The sequence below is a fragment of the Lutzomyia longipalpis genome, chromosome 2 (assembly GCF_024334085.1).
Source record: "Lutzomyia longipalpis isolate SR_M1_2022 chromosome 2, ASM2433408v1".
NCBI classification, from domain to species: domain Eukaryota; kingdom Metazoa; phylum Arthropoda; class Insecta; order Diptera; family Psychodidae; genus Lutzomyia; species Lutzomyia longipalpis.
Window position 1 is genome coordinate 24,498,447 of NC_074708.1, and position 19,479 is coordinate 24,517,925.

The 19,479-nt window shown below is 42.5% G+C and overlaps 2 protein-coding genes across 2 annotated transcripts; both read right to left on the minus strand.

Annotated features, from left to right (window-relative positions):
• Nucleotides 1-100: 100 nt before the first annotated feature.
• Nucleotides 101-3,875, minus strand: LOC129789271 (uncharacterized). The gene is made up of 10 exons (XM_055825924.1): nucleotides 2,886-3,875; nucleotides 2,670-2,826; nucleotides 2,478-2,608; nucleotides 2,220-2,408; nucleotides 1,691-2,000; nucleotides 1,024-1,446; nucleotides 888-931; nucleotides 613-821; nucleotides 470-551; nucleotides 101-406 (listed from the first exon to the last, which is right to left on the minus strand). The coding sequence occupies exons 1-10, from the start codon at nucleotides 3,637-3,639 to the stop codon at nucleotides 189-191; spliced, it is 2,517 nt and encodes an 838-aa protein (XP_055681899.1). The 5' UTR covers nucleotides 3,640-3,875; the 3' UTR covers nucleotides 101-188.
• An 8,411-nt stretch (nucleotides 3,876-12,286) lies between these two features.
• Nucleotides 12,287-19,410, minus strand: LOC129789557 (WD repeat-containing protein 81). The gene is made up of 8 exons (XM_055826417.1): nucleotides 19,302-19,410; nucleotides 18,440-19,237; nucleotides 15,289-18,385; nucleotides 14,607-14,782; nucleotides 13,409-14,526; nucleotides 13,126-13,330; nucleotides 12,810-13,066; nucleotides 12,287-12,742 (listed from the first exon to the last, which is right to left on the minus strand). The coding sequence occupies exons 1-8, from the start codon at nucleotides 19,326-19,328 to the stop codon at nucleotides 12,511-12,513; spliced, it is 5,910 nt and encodes a 1,969-aa protein (XP_055682392.1). The 5' UTR covers nucleotides 19,329-19,410; the 3' UTR covers nucleotides 12,287-12,510.
• Nucleotides 19,411-19,479: the final 69 nt, after the last annotated feature.

Sequence of the window (19,479 nt, forward strand, 5' to 3'; positions counted from 1 at the left end):
AAAATGGAAATTGGGTCAACTCGCCATCGAACTTACCAGCCGTTATTGCCGATGGCGGTTTAAACATGATATTTGCCAACAAGAATATTTTGTTCTGTGAGGACGATCATATTCATATCTTTTCATTCTTTATTTCATAACATATTTTAACAGGAAACTCAAGAAGCATTAAGAAGAAGTTTTAGTTCTCAATTGGTGAGACTTTTTAGTTGCGTAATGTACCCCAGACGGGTGCTCTCGTCCAGCAAAGCTGGCAGGGAGCGTAGAGCTTCAATTGCATTGGGGATAATGAATCGTGCCGGCAGGACAAAGCCGTAAGTTCCTTGATCCCTGAATTCAAATGTCCAGGAAATTTTAACACCAGCTGTCCCATAGGTGTAATCAATAGCCGTTCCAGAGTGTTCGTCTGAATTAAAATTAATTAATTTTTAAGTCTCTGAAAGCTTTGAAAGAAATATGATTAACTTACAGAGATCGTATGAACTCTTGACCTCATACTCTGTACCCTCCAAGGTTCTAATAGCATCCGCCATGGCATTGCCAATAACAATCTTTAAGCAAATTAAAATGCAGTGAGTTACAGAAAGGATAAAAATTGCAAAAATCCCTTACATGATTTGCTGTGTCAGGGGTATCCTGAGCAATGTAGCTCCATGGATAGAGGAGTACCTGACCATAGGAGTGAAAGGAGAGGAAGACTTGGATTTTCTCGCGATTCTCAAAGACAAAATTGCCCACAGAACGAACTTCGGGTTCGGAGAAGGCTTCTGGGCCGGCATAGGTCAGTGAGCAGATGTCATCACTAGCTCCAGGTGGACCAGCTATTTCAAAGAATTTTGTAAGATTGGAGCATTGAATTCTCAAATTAAGAAGGTAAATAAACTTACGTTGCCACTCATGAGCCCAGTTCCTGTTGGGATCAACTCCTTGGCTGGAAAATTTCAATTCATTTTAAATGATAAAAGATTTTAAAAAAATCTTTTTTTTTTGGACAGATTGAGCTTCAATTAGAATTCTCCTTACCAAATTAATCCCTGTCGGGATCTCGTCTTCCTCCAGAGGCGGTTATTGGTGTGCGAGAAGACAAAACCATCGGGATTGACAACAGGGAAGATGTACCAGTCGTAGCTCTCAGCAATCCTCCTCACTTCCGGATCCTGCGACGTGAGGAATTCATTGATGATGTACGTAGCTGTGGCTGATGTGATCCACTCACGAGCATGCGTATTGGCCTCAATGAACACCCCGGGATTGCCCTGGTTGTAGGAAATCAGGACTCCACGCATAGGACGACCCTCTGTGCTACTACCAATTTGAACGTTCGACACTACACCTGGATATTGAGCAATCACATCATCCAGGAAGCTATAGATGGTCTCCAGAGGATGGTAGTCAGACCATTCCATATTCCGTGGAGTGATGAGGGGGCGTTCATTATCAATAAGCCTGATTTTTGTGGAGAAAAACAATTTGTTTCATAATCGCCATTGAATGAATTCAAGACCACCAGCGAGATTAGATAAATTGAGACCAAGTTATTTATGCCAGAATGACCGCAAAATTACTTCTGAAGTAGCTATCAAAATTTTCACGGGATTACTCATGGCTTTTATTGCACCAATATGGTAGCAGGAGAGATAAACTAACATCTCTGCCACTGAAAAAATCAGAAGAACTTTGAAATACTAACTTCTGAACATCCTCGACTTTGAGGGAAGTTTGAAGATTATTCTCTTGGAGGAAATCGTGGAATTCCTCCATTTGTCCAGGTGCCACCATTATGTCAGCTTTCTGACCAACGGACTTGGCACTGGCCCAGAAATCAAAGGAAGCAACAGCATCAAGCTCAAGATCCTTGAGAGCCTTCAACTGATCCTCATTCTCCGGAATTACTGTGAAGACTTTGTAGTCATTGAACTTCACTTTTTCAGCCAATCCCACAACGGCCAGGGAAATCACAAACACAGCACAGATCTTCATGTTGGGAAGATCTTTATTTTCTTTTTAAATTAATCCACCGCTAATCCACCGAGAGCACTGATCACTCAATCATTCAAATCCGCCCCTTATATCGCTTTTCAGGGGAGAGATAATGTGCTCCTGATAAGACCATCCGCTACCTTGTCAGAAATAATTAAGAGGCTCGATAGCGTTATTTATGCTCTTTTATTGACTCGACACAAGTACTTTTACAGCAAAACCCCGCGCTTACAAGTAACCCAACTCCTTGGTTTTCTGAACGAAGCCAACCAATCCTTGGGTGACCTCAATGGCATTAGGGATGATCTGGCTAGCTGGGAGGATGAAGCCGTAGTTGCCTGTATCACGGAACTCAAAGGTGTACGCAACGTTGATATTGTTGCTCTGCTCACCGTAGAAGTGATCGTGACTTGTTCCAGAGGCAACATCTACAAGAAGAATTATAAAAAAAAACATTTTATCAAGGATTTAGTTAAAATTTTAAGAAAAGAACTTACAGAGAGTGGCAGCTGTGGGTCCAATGGTGTAGGGTGTGCCATAAACAGCGGTGATCCTGGTGCGAGCAGCCTCCATGATCTCCATCAAGTGGTTGTGGTTGGGAGCCTGAGCAGTTGTGTGTCCCCATGGGCTAAAAATCAATGCCAGTTAATATGAAAAAGTTGATGAACAAATTCCAGATCATGTTGTACCTAAGAATCAACTGTCCGTAGCTGTGGAAGGAGATGTAGACGCGGATGTTGTCAATGACGGTGTTCAAGTAGTCCGTGACGGTCCTGGTTTCACTCTCGGAGAAGGCATTGGGACCAGCATAGGTCTCACTGCATGGATTTGTGCTGGCACCACCCTCTGAAAAAGAAAAAATTCTCATTCCTTCAACTTCATGAGTTTTCAAGGAGTTTACTTACGCATCCAGTTGTAGGCGTAGTTCCTGTTGGCATCAGTTCCTACGCAAGTGCTGCCGGCATTGGGACGCCTTGTTTTGCGCCACATACGATTATCAGTCTTGGTGTACTCGAGTCCATCGGGATTCAACACAGGAATGATGTACCAATCATTGTTCTCAGCAATTTCTCTAATTTCGGGATCATTGGAGCGCAAGAGTTCATTGATAACGTAGGTGGCAGTGGCAGAAGAGATCCATTCACGAGCATGGATGTGACTCTCAATGACGATGGCGTTATTACCAGTGCCGTAGGAGATCTTGAGGGCACGAATTGGGCGTCCTTCGTAGGATTGTCCAACAGTGAGGCCAGTTACAACACCGGGGAATTCCTCAATGATGTGATCGAGCCACTCGTAGATTTCGTGAACGCGGTAATAGGCAGTCCACCCAAAGGAGCGTGGTTGAACAAGAGGATTTTCCTGATCAATCAATTCCTGGACATTCTGGATCTTCAGCTGCTTGGGAATTCCGCGGTAATTTGTGAATTCCTCAATGTCAGCCAATTTGTGGGGTGGCACCATAATATCTAAATCCTGTCCAACAACAGACGGGAAGTCCCAGAACTGATAGGCCTGATCCTGATCCTCAAGCATCCGTAGATCCTTCAGTTGTTCCTCATTGGTCACTTTCAACGTGTACACGCGGTAATTATCAAAACGAGCCTTTTCGGCGGCACACAGGGCCAAGATGGCCACAAACACGATCGCGATCTTCATCGTCACTTCACTCCCGTTTACAGGACAAATGATCAAATACTCGTGAAAATTGCGTGCATTTATAGCTTCCCGCCCGAGAAGAGAATTATTTCAATCATTTCATCGTATCACCATCAATAAATCAGACGCAAGACGTGATAAGGCATGATGGATCTCTGAGCTTAAAATTTTCGTCTTCATGTGGTGCAGAACAAACAAGCACAAAATGTTTGCAACTCTGGGAAATTCAAAACCATCCAGATTGCGAGAGAGATGGTGTGTACTGGAAAATCGTCACCTGATTTAAATGTCTTATCGCCGCTTCTCAATGGGCTTCAATAGCGAGTTTTTTTTTAAGCTCAAAAGCAGTTCAATCAATGAGCAGAGGAATTGATAAGAAAACTTTCAAAAGTTCATTGCATGGTCATGTTACGATTTGTAGGATCTGATTTTATGTTTTTAAAGTTATGCTTGATCGACCCCATGATTTTATAAAAAGATTTTGAGTTTCAATTTTTAAAAAAACCAAGAAAGTGGTATTCTAAGTTAGAGACATTTTTTCAAAATCGATAAAGAAAATTATCCAAGAAATTGAAATAAAAAATTTACGTTATTCAAGTTATTATTTTCACAATTTTTCTTCGCATCTGCGCTTGAACTTATTTATTTTTGTGTTTATTTAAAATTCTAGTAGGTTCTAGAATTTTTCTTTTTACATATTCTATTGTAGTAGAATACCAAATCTTTATCCCAAAATACCACCATGATCTACATAGTTTTTAAATTATTCATTGAAACATAAAATTGTTCGAAATAATTTAATGAAAAACACCATAAAAAACACACCAGGTACACCATACTTTAAATATAATATCTTTTATTTAATAAACATTTTTTTGAAAAAAGTTTTATTAAATAATTTTAAATAGAAATTTTCTTAAATTGTGTACGGTAATCGGAAATAAATGAAGCAGATTTTCAAAGCTTCTGTCTTAACTTAACTAATTTTAAATTTCTTCACATTAAACAATTGAATTTAAAAAAATATAATCAATCATTAATATTAAGTTCTAAGTAATGTCTATTAACTTTAGATATTTCTGGGAACTTTGGTTTTGGGCCTGTTTTGGGCTTCTAATACTGGAATAATTCTATTAAAGAGGCTCAATAATTATGAAGATTACATTACACTCGTGCCTTGGCATAACATAGTCTTGAGTGTGAAGAGTACATCCAAGACTATCTTATACCAAAGCACGAGTGTGTTCATAAAACTTTAATACTTTTTATTTCTCTTATTTATTGTTGACTACCTGGACAAAACTTTTTGGGGTAAATTCTAGTCATTTGAGACATCATAACGGCCTTCTGACTCGATCTTCATCTCGTCGAACGACAAGACAAGGAATCTTTTTGTGTCTTTTGTATATCTGCAATTACATTTCCCCTCATTAATTACATTTAAATCATCTAAAAATTATATTAATTTAGATAAGATTAGATATATCTGTCCCCCGCGCAAAAAGGACACAAGGGCTTCACGGGCTCACTCATAATGACAACAGTTCCTCAATGAGTCTCAAAAAACACAGCACCAACGATACTCTCTCTGACAGCGAAGGCACAGTAAAATAAATTGTCGAAAAATTATCTCTTTAATATCACGATTGCACTGTCCGCTTCGTTCGAGAGACAGAACGAGACTGAAATAACAAAAATCAAAAAATACAAATATCATAAATAAATAAGAACAAAAAACTTGTCGCATGGTGTAACTTTCTCGTCGTTTTGAATTTCAATGAATGAATGGGATGCGTTGCTGAATGTATGGCAGCCTGGTGGCGCGGGAAAAACTGGTGAGACTCGAGTGAGAGGCGGCTACACACCATTGCGTTGCTGACCAATTGCGGAAACACCACCACGGATTGCCAGCCACGCGATGAATCTCCCGCCATGCCCACCGGGTGTCGATTCATTTCGGGGAAATTTTCGAAATCTTTCCCCTGAAACATTCGCACCACACACTTCTCCTTCAGCAGGGCGCCGTGGAGGTCTCACTGCGGTGTAGCCAAAACTGTGTGGCATCACCCACAAAAAGGGGCCCCTTTGACGGAGATCTCTGATGGGAATTTTGGGGAAATGGGGAATCCAACACACAAAAGGGGTTCTCACACGTTGCGATGATGGAGAAGATTGCCATCTCCCGCCCATTGGCCGGACTCGCGTGGTAGAGTGAGATGGATGCGATGGAATTGTGTGGAATGGTAGCGTCTGCGTTGGGGTCACACGCGCTGACAATGCCGCCATCTCATTCCGGATCGAGTGGCGAGGCGGGCTTCACTAGTTGTCGCTTGTTTTCCCCCTCAACACTCCCAACCAGGATGGCAGAGCATACAGCAGCGGCCCCTCGTGAACTGCTGCGCATTTTTGTATGGGGAATATGTTGCAGTGACGTCATGCACGCTATTTTCTATGGCATCCTGGCTAAAGAGTCAAAGGCGCCCGTCGATTTCCCACATCCAAGTGTCCAAGTGAGAAAGTTTTCTCTCACACGCGCTGCCCTCTGCGCCAATCTTCCGGCCTGCGGAATGCCTTTGACTGATCTAGAGGTACTCCTCTGCTTTTGTGCGCGTCCATGGCTCAGTATAAAGCAAATGGTGGTGCTAGTACAACATTTGCGTCGCCTGCTTGATGCTTTTTCATATCAATTTTATTTATTTTTAGGGAAATTTTTCTTGAATTTTTCAAGAATTTAACAAAAAGGAATATTCTCTTATCCAATTAAAAAGTTTCTCTCCAAAGGAATTTTTGACGTCATCTCTGCATTGCGATGATTTTCCACACTCATCAACTTTCCAATTCCATGGGGCATTTCTGGGCGGAGGAACGTTGCTTCTCCAACCATTCGGAATGCCCGCGTGCCTGGAGAGAGAGAAAAGAAATTCGAAGAATTCCAAACTCGTTTCAACTGCTATGCCACACTCACCAGGCGCCCAAAGACATCAACACGCAGCATTCGCATCTTCTTCGAGAATTCCTCTCCGTGTCGCACTTCTTCCACCACCACCACCTCTTTGGCTCCTTCAGTACTTCATAATTTTCTACACACACAGGAGTACTGCCTGGAGGATATCCAAGGATGCTACTCTGCTACCCTGTGACATGGCTACGTTACTCTTTTTGCAATTTTTTGTTTTGTCGTCAACCCTTTCGATTCCTCGCGCATCATACGCGCCTTCGAGATCTTTACATTTTTTTTCAGTCCACCATCTGCCTTTTTTCCACCGTCGCGCGGGCAAAATGTCGAATATTTAACCGAATGGAATGCGGCGACAAGAAGTTGAAGGAATGCCCCTTCGGTCACTCCACCACAGAGACTGTGTGCGCGGCACTTGTGAGAAATTCCCAAAGATTCCGACGACAACAGCCCTGGAGGACTCTGCTGCTTTCCTGACGATTGGCTGCTGTTGGGAAAAATAACTTCCTCTATTGCAGGGTTTTATTTTTCGTACAAAAACAAGAATCTCCCTCATCATTCTCCATGAAATTAAATCGAGAAGCATGCGTAATGGGGTTAAGGTTTCATGCTATACATTCATGAGGGATTCTTGTGGAAGCCATGAGAGAAATTTTGATTTTTTCAAATTAAATTATGGATGTACATAAAATAGCTATAAGGTGCATTTTTTAAGTTTTCTTAAGAAAATCTCAAGATTTCTTTAGTTTTCTTAAGAAAAAAAATCAAGTTAAGATTTTTGTAGTATTCTTAAGCGAAGATTAAGACTTCTTAAGTCAGGATAAATTGGACTAAATGCATTTTTTTTTGAAGATTTTTACAATTTTCAATCCCTGAAGACGATCAGGAAAAATCATTGAAAAGTATTTATTTAGTCTGATTCAGCCTGACTTGAGAAAACTTAACTTACACTTCTGAAAACTTGAGAAATTCTTAAGAACATTTAAAAAAAATCTTTAAAAATCTTATCACTTAATTTCAATCAATTTTTAGCAAATAATTCAAATATTTTTTTCAGATAGACCCCCGAATAACATTTTTGGGCTTGAATGTAACATATTTTTCAGACCCAAATGAAGTATTTTTTAAAACTTTTTCTCCTCATTCTAGGGAGTTATCACACTTAAGCTCTAAGCACTTGATGCTTAAGATTTTACATGTGAAAAAACGAGAAAAAATACCGTTGTTTTCTCTTTCGTACTCACATAGAGGTTATGATGCTCAAGCACTTGGAGCTTAAGTGTGATAGCCCCGTAAGCCTTTTTGAGAATAAAAACTTAACAACTGTTTTCACTTTTCAGCCTAAATTAAGTAGGTACTTTTTTTAAAGACTTTTTATTACTTTTTAGTCTTGTAAATACAGTGGGACCCCAGTACAACGACCACTTGGTTAAGCTACTCTCAATAGGCACAATAGGCCCACATGGGCCGCAGTGCACAGGAGATGAAAGTCTCCTAGCCCCATTTAACGTAACGTAAGCTACTCTCGCGCATTGAAAATAATGAGTGTGAAGAGTACATCCGAATGGTCGTTGTACTGGGGTCCCACTGTATCACTTTTTAAGCTGCGGATTAAGTACTTATTTTAAGCTTTTTCTTCTCAATCTGAATTTTCATCTGACTGAAAACTTAAGAGGTTGACAAATATTTTGATTTTTCTTTTCGAGCATTATCCGAATATTTTATTCAGGGTAACACCCATTGATAAAATTATTGGGAAATATATTTTTTAGTGTTTCAAAAAATCCAACAGCAACTTAATGAAGTTGTTGTTGATGCAGAGATGCTACTGATGCTATACCCACTGATGTTGCTTTTCTTTCCAACAAAATTTCCCTGCCTAATTTCCCCACTAAAATGCATAAACTGTGATTTTTTGTAATGAAAATCGAGTTGAAAATGGCATTATATGAGGCGTTCTTTATAATATTGTTTCCCCGGAAATGCCCGGCCCCCTGTTAGGCAAAGCTTCAACAACAAACGAAACACTCGGTACATCTGGGTTACCACCAAAGAGGCAGCTTTGTTCAGGAGGTGGCTTCCTCTGTGTGTGGTGCCTCGTGAGCTTCTCCCTCTAGAAATCTTGGAGAAGTTGCAGGGAAGTCTATCTGGTACTCTAGCTCAAATACCGGAGCGCTGATGGAGGAGGAGATCAGAAAAGCGCATACCCGTCCCGCGTATGTGTGTTTGCCAATCAATGTGCCCCTCGATAAGTCGATAGATTGGCAACGGCGGCGACTCGGAGTGGTGTGCTTGGTCGTCTGCTCGCCTATTCCCCACTCGATTGCTAGTCGCATCAATTCGATCCGTGATGCCGAATCCGCCGAATCTCGTCCAATGGCACGAAAGTTCACACCCCAGAAGCACCTAACCCAGGAAGTTGCCGTGTTGCTGTTGTGTGTATTCTGCCCTCCTGGTGGGATGACTGGTTAGAAAGTGCTCGTTCGGTTAAATATAATGCGCTGCCCGGATTCCCTCTCGGCCTTTGGTGTCTCACTCGCACCCATTACTGACCCGCCTCAATGAGCTCGGGCACTCAACGAAGCGCCCGGGTGACCCGCGAGTGCAGGCGGTTAGCCCAGAGTTGAGAGCAACTGCTGGCACTGCCTCCCAAAGACACACAACTTTTGACACAGTCGCCGTGGCCGCTGCTTTGCAACATTGTCCTCGACTATCCTCTTGTTACCAAGCGGACAGAATTCCACGCGCCACAATTCACGAAAACACCCAGTCAAAACACAGCCCGCTCAGCAACACAGCCACAACCCACCATCACACACGCACACCACTTTTTCGGCCAAGCCCGTGTGACAGACAGAGAGGCAGGTCGGTGCTGAAAAGAGACACAAAAGCCACCGAAACCTCATACAATACATAGTATTAGCTAGGCCAGGCATTGACCTCTGGCACGCGCGCGTATTTTCCCGCCATACAGACGAATTCCACGGCGACGGGGCACGTTCTCCAACTCTGCGACTCGCATACGGCAGACATTCCCCGGAATTCTCAGGCGAAAATGTTCTAAACTGCCTCCCCGGGGGTCAATACCACACACTACGCACCCATATGCATGAGAACTTTCAATCAAAGCAATCACTGCTATGTGAAAGAATATTTAACCATTCATTGTGTACATGACTTGTTAGCATAAACGCACACATAATGCTGCTGAAAATGTTGAATTTTATCTTTATGGAAAATATTGTGTTTGTTGCTGAATTTCTGGAAGCCTGAATAAATTTTGCATTTTGTACAAAATTTTAGTTTTCTTTACAAAAAGAAATCTTAAAGATCTCATATACATTCACACCAAGAATGCAACTTTAGAATCCACCACATGGGGAGTGAAAAGAAAGGAATTTACTTCTTTGATTGACTAAATTAATCTTCAGCTAAATTGGCTAATTTATACCCTTTCAATCTTCATTTAACATTTGCTAGAACCTTCCCCTACGTTGTGGTGCATTCTTGATGCGAATTGAGTAATAGAATTCCTTAAGAATTTGCATATAAAATAAGAATTTTTTTGTTAAAAAGATATAAGATCAGAATAAGAATATTTTAAAGAAATTTTTTCTAGAACCTGAACATGATATAAAATGAGAAAGAATAGGCAATTTGTTCTTAGAAATATGCACCTGGAGAGGTTCTCTCTCACACTACAGCTCTGAAGGCTCTGAATGCTTAAAAAGCTCTAAAAGGTTCTAACTTGATTACCTCTTTAGAACAGCTATAGTGTGAGGAGACTGTTTAATTGCTTGGTTGAATCACAATTGAATTAGAATTAATTCAATTAGAAAATCATAAAGAATAGAAGAAAATGAATTAGAACTAATTATGGCATTAGAATTTTCAAATAAACAGAAAAAAATCATTCTTGGAAAATTTTCAATGAAAAGAAAAGCTAAGAAATCACTTACATAGAAATTCTGACGTTGACGACCGATATCAAAACCTGAAAGGAAATCAAGAACATATTGAAGAAAGAAAATTTTTATTGCTTTTTTAGAGGCTGTATTACTTTTTTTGGAGGCTGTATTACTTTTTTTTTAAAGGTTGTATTACTATCTTTAGGGACTGTATTACTTTTTAGAAGGTTGTATTACTTTTTTGGAGGCTGTATTACTTTTATGGAGGCTGTATTACTATTTTTATCGGTTGTATTATTTTCTTGGAGGCTGTATTATTTTTTTAAAAAGCTGTATTACTTTTTTTTAAAGGCTGTATTACTTTTTTGAAGGCTGTAAAACTTTTTTTGAAGGCTGTATTACTTTTTTGGAAGCTGTATTACTTTTTAAAAGGTTGTATTACTATCTTTAGGGACTGTATTACTTTTTTTATCGGCTGTATTACTTTTTAAAAGGTTGTATTACTTTTTTTAGAGGCTGTATTACTTTCTTTGGAGGCTGTATTACTATTTTTATCGGTTGTATTATTTTCTTGGAGGCTGTATTATTTTTTTAAAAAGCTGTATTACTTTTTTTTAAAGGCTGTATTACTTTTTTGAAGGCTGTAAAACTTTTTTTGAAGGCTGTATTACTTTTTTGGAAGCTGTATTACTTTTTTTAAAAGGCTGTATTACTATCTTTAGGGACTGTATTACTTTTTTTATCGGCTGTATTACTTTTTAGAAGGTTGTATTACTTTTTTGGAGGCTGTATTACTTTTATGGAGGCTGTATTACTATTTTTTATCGGTTGTATTACTTTCTTGGAGGCTGTAAAACTTTTTTTGAAGGCTGTATTACTTTTTTTATCGGCTGTATTACTTTTTAAAAGGTTGTATTAATTTTTTTTTAAAGGCTGTATTATTTTTTTGAAGGCTGTATTATTTTTTTTTTAAAGGTATTATTACTTTCTTTGGAGGCTGTATTATTTTTTATACAGGCTGTATTACTTTTTTTTAAAGCCTGTATTACTATTTTTATCGGCTGTATTACTATTTTTATCGGTTGTATTACTTTCTTGGAGGCTGTATTACTTTTTTTTTAAAGGCTGTATTACTTTTTTGAAGGCTGTATTATTTTTTTTAAAGGTATTATTACTTTTTTGGTGGCTGTATTACTATTTTTATCGGCTGTACTACTTTTTTTAACGGCTGTATTACTTTTTAGCGCCGGACATACTGTTTGAAAATGATTTGTTCTCTTTGCAATTTTTTTTGGGATTGATAAGTTCCTGCAATCTACTTATAAACCATCACATTTTATTTCTCTCTAAAATTTGCGCGAAGCGCAACAAATTCCCGCGAAGCGGGGCGAGGTAAATTGGAGCGAAGCGACAATTTACCTCGTTTTGTATATGAATCAATGAAGAATTTGATACGCGAATGAATATGAATAGACTCCTTTTTCTACATTTCTTTGGAATGAAATTTTTAAAAGAAAAACTTTGAAATTAAATTAATTAAAACTTAATTCAACGATTTTCAATTTTGATTTCAAAATATTCTCTCGTTTTAAAGGAAATTCATTTAAAGCTCTTTCTTTTAGGCTCACTGGACGCAAATTGAAGTTCTTTAATTGAAAAAAAAAGCTCAATCTGGCTCATTTGCAAAAATTCTGCTGCTAATGACGCTGAAAATGCCCTAAAAATTTCCTCCTGAAATTTTCTTCCCCCCCCCCCCTCTGAATCCCCACAAAAGAACTTTATGTACTGACCTAATATTTTGTATATTTGCATTATAATTTTTTTTTCACAGCATAATATAAATAAATGAGAGTGGGAATAAAAATCATTTTGGAACGTATATATAACATAGTAATGGAGGACAGGGGGTGGGAATAATTGTTGGGGGAGTATTGCTAAAAGAAAGCATAATAAAAAAATAAATCACATACTGTAGACTTTCTCTAATAAATCATGGTTTGGTGCTCTCTAGCAGATGAGAGTGATGTTGCCGCTGTCGCTTCCCACGAGGAGCATTCGATTGAGCGGCAGAGCCACAAGACTCGTCAGGACACCCTTCAGTGTATCCGATCGTAGTTTTGTCACGAGAAACGGTGCTTCGGGTTCAATGCTCGAATACAGACAAATCTTATTTGCAGGTGTTCCGGAAATTAGTTCAGGGCTGCTGTAGAAGAGACAATGAGTGGGTTCGGCAGGATTTCTGCAAAGAGAAGCATTACAAAACAAATTCTTTGAAGTCTCTGAAGGACTTTGCATGAAGATCTTACTTTATGTGGAATTGTAGACTCCCATCGTGAGCATTCCACACGGAAATGCTATGATCGAGACTCGAACTGATCACTTGATGATCATTTGGGGCTGAAAGTTGCAACAATTCCCCATCATGGGGTCTCCATGTTGCCATAATCATCCCCGTTCGACTATCCAACACACTCAACTGCCCAGAACTCAATCCTACTGCAACCCATGTTCCGGAAGGCGACACAGCCATGCAACGGACTGATCCTGTGGCATTCTGTGTCAACTGGAAATGAATAATTTCATTAGAAAAGCTCCTTCCGGATAATTTCTTCCAGCTTATACCTTCCAGTCAATCACGTAGGAGAAATTCCGGGCATCAATAATCTTCACAGAGGCATCAGCTGTACCGGCAAGAACAAGGGCACTGGGAGCAGGGAATGTTCGTACAACAGAGACAGGGCTATACTTTGCAGCATCCAATTGTCCAATGACACTCCCTACAAAAGGATCCCACAGATGAACACAAGAATCGCACGAAACGGTGAGTCTGCAACGAGAAAAAAAATAATTTCAGCTAAAAACATTAATCCGGAAGCATTAACGAGTCTCCCGGAAAGATTTTTACCTCAATGAATCGAGAAATGTGAGCGAATGAACAGATTTCCGGTGATTTGTGTACGTATATTGACACGTTGACACCTTGGATCCATCCCCTTCACTACGGAGACTCCACAACTTCACGGTTTTATCCTTCGATGCTGACATGAAGCTATTCTCATTGTCCAACGCAAGGATACTCCGTACGGAGTTTGTATGCCCAGCGTAGCTTTGTAGCTTTATTTGCTTCAAATTCAAATGATTATCCTTGTCTGAGCGTCCTATTTCGTGCTCCCAGTACGCAAGCCAATTCCCCCGGAGATGCCGTGTTGTGTTGATATGATCCATCTTGAATGTGACCATATTGAGAACTTCCATCACCCCCATTTCCGGGGCTTTTTCATTCTTCACCTCAATCCGATTGCCCACAACCGCCGTGCCAAAGCTATTTGACACGCCACTGCATTCCGCATCGTCGGTTTTTGACGTTCCCGGCATGAGGAGACGCTGTGAATCCCCTGGAATTCCCTTTCCGGAAGCAGCGGAAGCCTCTGGCTGCTCAAATTCATGACACAAATTCAAAATAAGCGGAAGATTCTTCAGCGTTTGCTGCATAACATTTTCCCCGAGGAAATTCAAGAATGGAACATACGCCACATGCGCTAAATTCGGCGTGAAAACATCCCGAATCTCCTCGAGTACCTTCTCCCGGATCATCTGACTCTTTGCCTCAGTGGCAGCAGCATCCATCGGCGGGGAAACACTCTCGAGGGATGCATTGCATTTGGCAATGGAAAACTGTAAGGGAGAGCCCTGAAGGGTCCACTCTTGGATCCCCCCATCACGCTTCACTTCCTCATAGAGATCATCACCCACTGGACTTGATTCGGGACCACTTCTCGCCTCCGACGCTGAGAGATTCTCAACAACCCCATAGGCTTTGTCGAAGATGAGGAAGAAGCGCTGGAGGGCAGGAACACAGAGATGTTCTCGTGTCATTTCACGCCCAATCCTAATTGCCAGCACGTACAGTGCATCAAGGAGCTTCCGGGCAATGCAATTCCTCGCCAGGAAGCCATTTGGCATTGGGGAGCGACTTGAGCAAATCTTTATAATGGGATGTACAATTGACTGGAGGATCATGTCCTGGACAAAGCAAATGGGGAGAAGATTTCGGTGAGATTAAAGGGATCTTGTGAGAGTTCTTTTTGGGGGAGGAAACTTACATGAAGCTGATCCATAATTGTGGAGTCACTTAGGCAAGGTACCAGGTACTTTACAAGCTGAAGGGAACTAATGAGAGCACCCTCGAGACTTGGAGTGATGCGCTTCTTGCAGAGGATGATCAATTCACTCACATGCGGGAGATATTGCAGAAGAATTAGCTGCTCACCAAAGAGAGCTGCAAAGAAAGGGAATTCCTTGAAGTCCCTGGTCAGGAGCAATTTAAAGTTTGTACACTTTTCTACCCGGAACGATTTGATATGTTCCCGGAAAGTATCATAAGTGGCTGGAAGTTGTGCAGTGATCCTGCCCATTGCATCAGAAAGTTTCTAAGGGATCTTAGGAACTTCCTTTTTATCACCCGGCTGATCCTTGGTGTCAACTTTTGGGCCAAAATCTGAGTCTATAAAAATGCTTCACGAAATTGCAAGGAGAGCTTCCAAAATGGAAAGGTTTTGACCCCTAAATTAAACCAAGGATCAGCCGGGTGTTGAAAAGGAAGTTCCTAAGATCCCTTAAAAACTTCCTGATGCAATGAGCAGTTATCCTACACAACTTCCAGGCACTTACGGCACTTTCCGGGAGCATATGCCGTTCCGGGAAGAAAAAAGTGTATCGAAAAGTGTTCAAACTTCAAGTTGTTCTGGCCAGGAAGCAAAGAATTCCAGACTTAATATCACTTACCCGCAATTGCCGTGAGACACTCCAGGATCTTGGAAGCATTGTGATCACCAACAACACGCCCCGAAGCAATTGAGAAGTGATTAATGCTCTGATTTGTCCGGGAATCATCCGGAAGAAGATTCTCCTGGCCCACATAGCAAAGGGTTAGCATCTTCAGGAGATTCCTGGTGAGATATCGCGCCGTGAGCACAGGCCCCAGACGATGGGATAGCCAAATGAGACTCTCAGCACTCATCTCTGAAATTCTACTTGACTTCCTCACACGTTCATGCCCCTTCTGCCCCTGTGACGGCTCATGGAGTAAGATTTCATTGGAATCAATACTCTTCCGGCTGCCCACTTCGCACCCAATGGAGAAAACTTGATCTCCCCGACGAACAGAGTTGGGTATGGGGATTGTTGGGGACTTGGCAGCATTCTCAGCATCCTCCACAACCGAATCTTCTGTCACCTCTTCCGCTTGAGCGTGATTTAATTGCAACTCCGACACACTCCCTTCAGATTTAAGTTCCAGGTGATCCATGAGGCGCATGATGTTCTTCTCAGCATCCATGTCCTCTGAATCAATCTTTGACGTCTCCTCGTGCTCCTGCTCAAAGTAGAACATCCCATCGTGCTCCGAAGATTCTTTTTTGGGCTTCGGAGTCTCCTCTGAGCCTGAATCCGGAGACAGGAAAATTGCTGGAGTGGAAGTTTCTCTGTCTTCTGTCAACTTCAAGCCTCTCGTTGCTTTGACGCGATGCCGATTATCGTGGCAGTGGAGAGTGGGCGTATTTTCGGGCTCTTTGTACCCACCCACAGCCTCAATGAGGGGCGCTATGAAATTCCCAAGGAAGACCCTCAAGCCAAATCGCACGATAAGACGCAGGAGGAAGCTGTGGTGGTACAACTTGACGGATTTCTTGCTCCTGAATGAGGCATTTGTTCCCGGACGCATGGAGGTTGTGTCAAAAATCCCTGGACCCCATTTCGCCTCATGATCCGTATCGTAGAGTCGCAAAATTGGCGTCAGGAGGTGCTTCTTTGTCTCTTCCGGACCAAGGACGGCAGCCAGGGGGTCAAAGAGGTACCACGCAGCGAGAATCGAAGTGTCCTCATGCCCCATCAGCTCCACTATGTGCGGCAGGAGGAGCTCCACGGCGTTAAACTGCTCAAACCCACTTGGTTCGAGGATTGATTCAAGGAGACTCACACACGCCTTGACTTTGCACTCTGCCATCCTCCTCCGGAACGCCATTCGTGTCCGATCGACTGTCTCATACTTTGCACACTCCTTCCCGTCGCATTCAAAGAAGGTATTCATCTCCAGCATTCGGGAAGCTCCACGGAAGCGATAGAGCGTCTCAATGGTGGTATAGATTCCCATGTAGGTGGGTGGGAAGGGGAACAGGGCATTCGTGAGGAGTGGCTGAAGGATCTGATGAGCTGATGGGATGGGAAGGCCCTTCTCCGTGATTATTGTCTCATTCGTAGTCAGCTGCAGGAACAGCCGGACGGGGTATTGGACACACGGAGGAAGACTCCCAAGATCAGACTTCACAATGCTCCGGCACGTGGCCAGACGCTGCTCAAACGTCCCCTCGCAGGCCACAGAATTGAGCGGACGCATCTTGTGCGGCAGACAAATCTCCACAATGAGACAACCCAAAATCTGGAGCTCTCTGAGGCGATAATCCGCAATGATTTGCTTGAAATTCCTCGTGGATTTGTGAACAATCTGATTTTTGTGCTTCAAATTGACAAGACGCTTATTGTGCTTCAAGCTGGCCTCATAAGTCTCCGAGAAGATTCTATTGGTGAATGATCCCGAATCTGCTTCCCCGCTAAGGTATGCAGAATTGGCCCTTGATGGGATCTCAACCTTTGGGGAATTATCTCCATCACTGAGGAATGTTTTACGGAGGAAAACATCAACAGCCTCAACGGCAATGAGCTGCGAGACGGGATTGTAGTCTTTTGGCAAGATTATCGTCTTCTGGGCATTCTGGTAGCAACTCATGGATCTCTCAATGCTCACGGAAACATCCTCTGGGATTATTCTTTCCGGCATACAGTGACTACGACTCGTCGTCAGCTGCTTCGGGTTACTCTTCCTCCCCGCCGTTGGGGATTGCTCCAAATTCTCCGCGTGCTGACTCGAGAGATCCTCTGAGCTGCGTGTGAGCCTCCTTTTGGATATTTCGGCATTTTGACTGTGGATTCTCGGTTGATTCTTCGACAGCCACACATTGGGAATCATTTTCGGTGGGTGTGCGTGCGTGAAGAGCTGCACAACGCCCCTCTGGCAGAGATTCTTGTGTCCATCCACGAGAGACAAGCAGACATTTTTAGCCTTAATTGCCGCCTGGCCACTCAATTTGTAGCCAAATGTGAGATCAATCCAATTGTGTAGCCTCTCCGACACGTACGTACTCTCCAGGGCTTCTCGGTGCTTCGTAATGAAGTCCTCGGGGCAGCTAGCCCAGGCGGGGACCTCCAAATCCGGGAGATCTTCGTGGATACTCTTGAAGACGCTGGGATCAGTGAAGAATTCCGGAATGCATTCATCAGGGGTCCATTCCTGGAGCCGTTGAATCGACGCTGGGTACTCTGCAGGCACCCAAACAGTTCGTACATGACGACAGAGGATGTTTCGGGGTGTCCTCCTTGCCATATAGACGTAAAACGTAATGTCAGACAACACGTCGGACACGTGGTGGGGAATTTCAGCTCCACTATTGGATTGGAATGTTAAATCAAGCTGGGCATCCCCCTTGTTGAGGCGATACTTTGATTTTGACAAATCCCGCCAATTGTTGCCATTCCGGAAGGCAAAATCACTCACCCACGGCATAATGTGGTGATGCCCAGGCTCCCCAATGCGCCTCCCGGCAAAGTTATTGAGTATCGTGAGGTAATCAAAGTTGCTGAGGTGTCCACTGCACCACATTTCGCAGCAATCACGCAGAGAATACGATGGACCACCCATATCCGGAGCCACAACAAAGGTGCTCCTCTTCTTTCCCGGCGAGGAGTTTGCCGGAAGGAGATCATACACCTCCCCTGGCTCTGAATCACTCTCCAACTGTAAAATGTTGGCCTCAATGCGTGGAATGACCTGAAAAGGTATTTCTGTCAGTTAAATCTTCGTCAGGAAGCTTGTCAGACTTACCTGAAGCCAGAGATTCTCAGTTATGTGAATATCTCCGAGAGTAATGTCCCCCAGAAGGAGTCCTTTGCGGTGCAGGGACTTCATAAGATTGCACAGCTGGTAGATGAGGAAGAGGGGTTTGTTGTGGCTGTCCAGGACAGCTGGACTGTACGTCACACAATCCTGAAGGGTATTGCTCACAGCCAAGTCGTGAATGAGGAAAAAGTGACTGTTGCTCTCAATGGCTGCCACAACGGGATAGAGATTCGTATCAGGGCTGTCCTGATTCTCACCAGAGCTCGCAGGGATGACCTCTGCATCTGATACTCTGTCCAGCTTTGCGTGAATCACACTGCAGTTGTACGTACGCGTGATGGCTTCACGCAGAACAACATCATACGGGACAAGATTGATGGATTTATCGCTCCTCCGGACAGTTGGAAGTTCCGGAGCATCACGCTTCTCTGCATGTGTCTCCACGTACTTCTTGTAAGCCGCCCGCCAGAGATTCTTGTGATTGCTCTGACTCACGTAGTGGAGGATCTGAGAGTAGGACAGGGGCATCTCACCATCGATGGCGTCCGGACGGATTCGTGGGAGTGGTATGACTTTGTGTGTGTGCTTCTTGAGGACACTCACGTACATTCTGGACCAGTGGGGATCATCCACAAAGTCCTCCCAATCCTCAATTGTACTCTGATACATTGGAAAGGGGATTAGCTTGTTGTATTTGGCCAGGTACTTGATCCATTGATTGCTTGCGAGGATTTCGAAGCGATTGGTTGCTTTGGTTTCACATATTTGGCGTTTGGGGATACCCTGTGAAGCAAATAAAGTATCCTGTTGTACCATCCTGAAGAGGATATCCTCACAATTGCCTTACCAGCTGTTCCATAAGAATTACATCCATTGTTTCCACGAAAAATCAACAAAATTGACGAAATCACAAAATAAACATTCCCAAAGTTTTTTTTTTGTCTCCAGCTGTCACAGGATGTCCCAAATAAAGCTCTACATCGCTTCAATCTTAAAATGTATGAAATGTTCTAGAGACTTTTCTG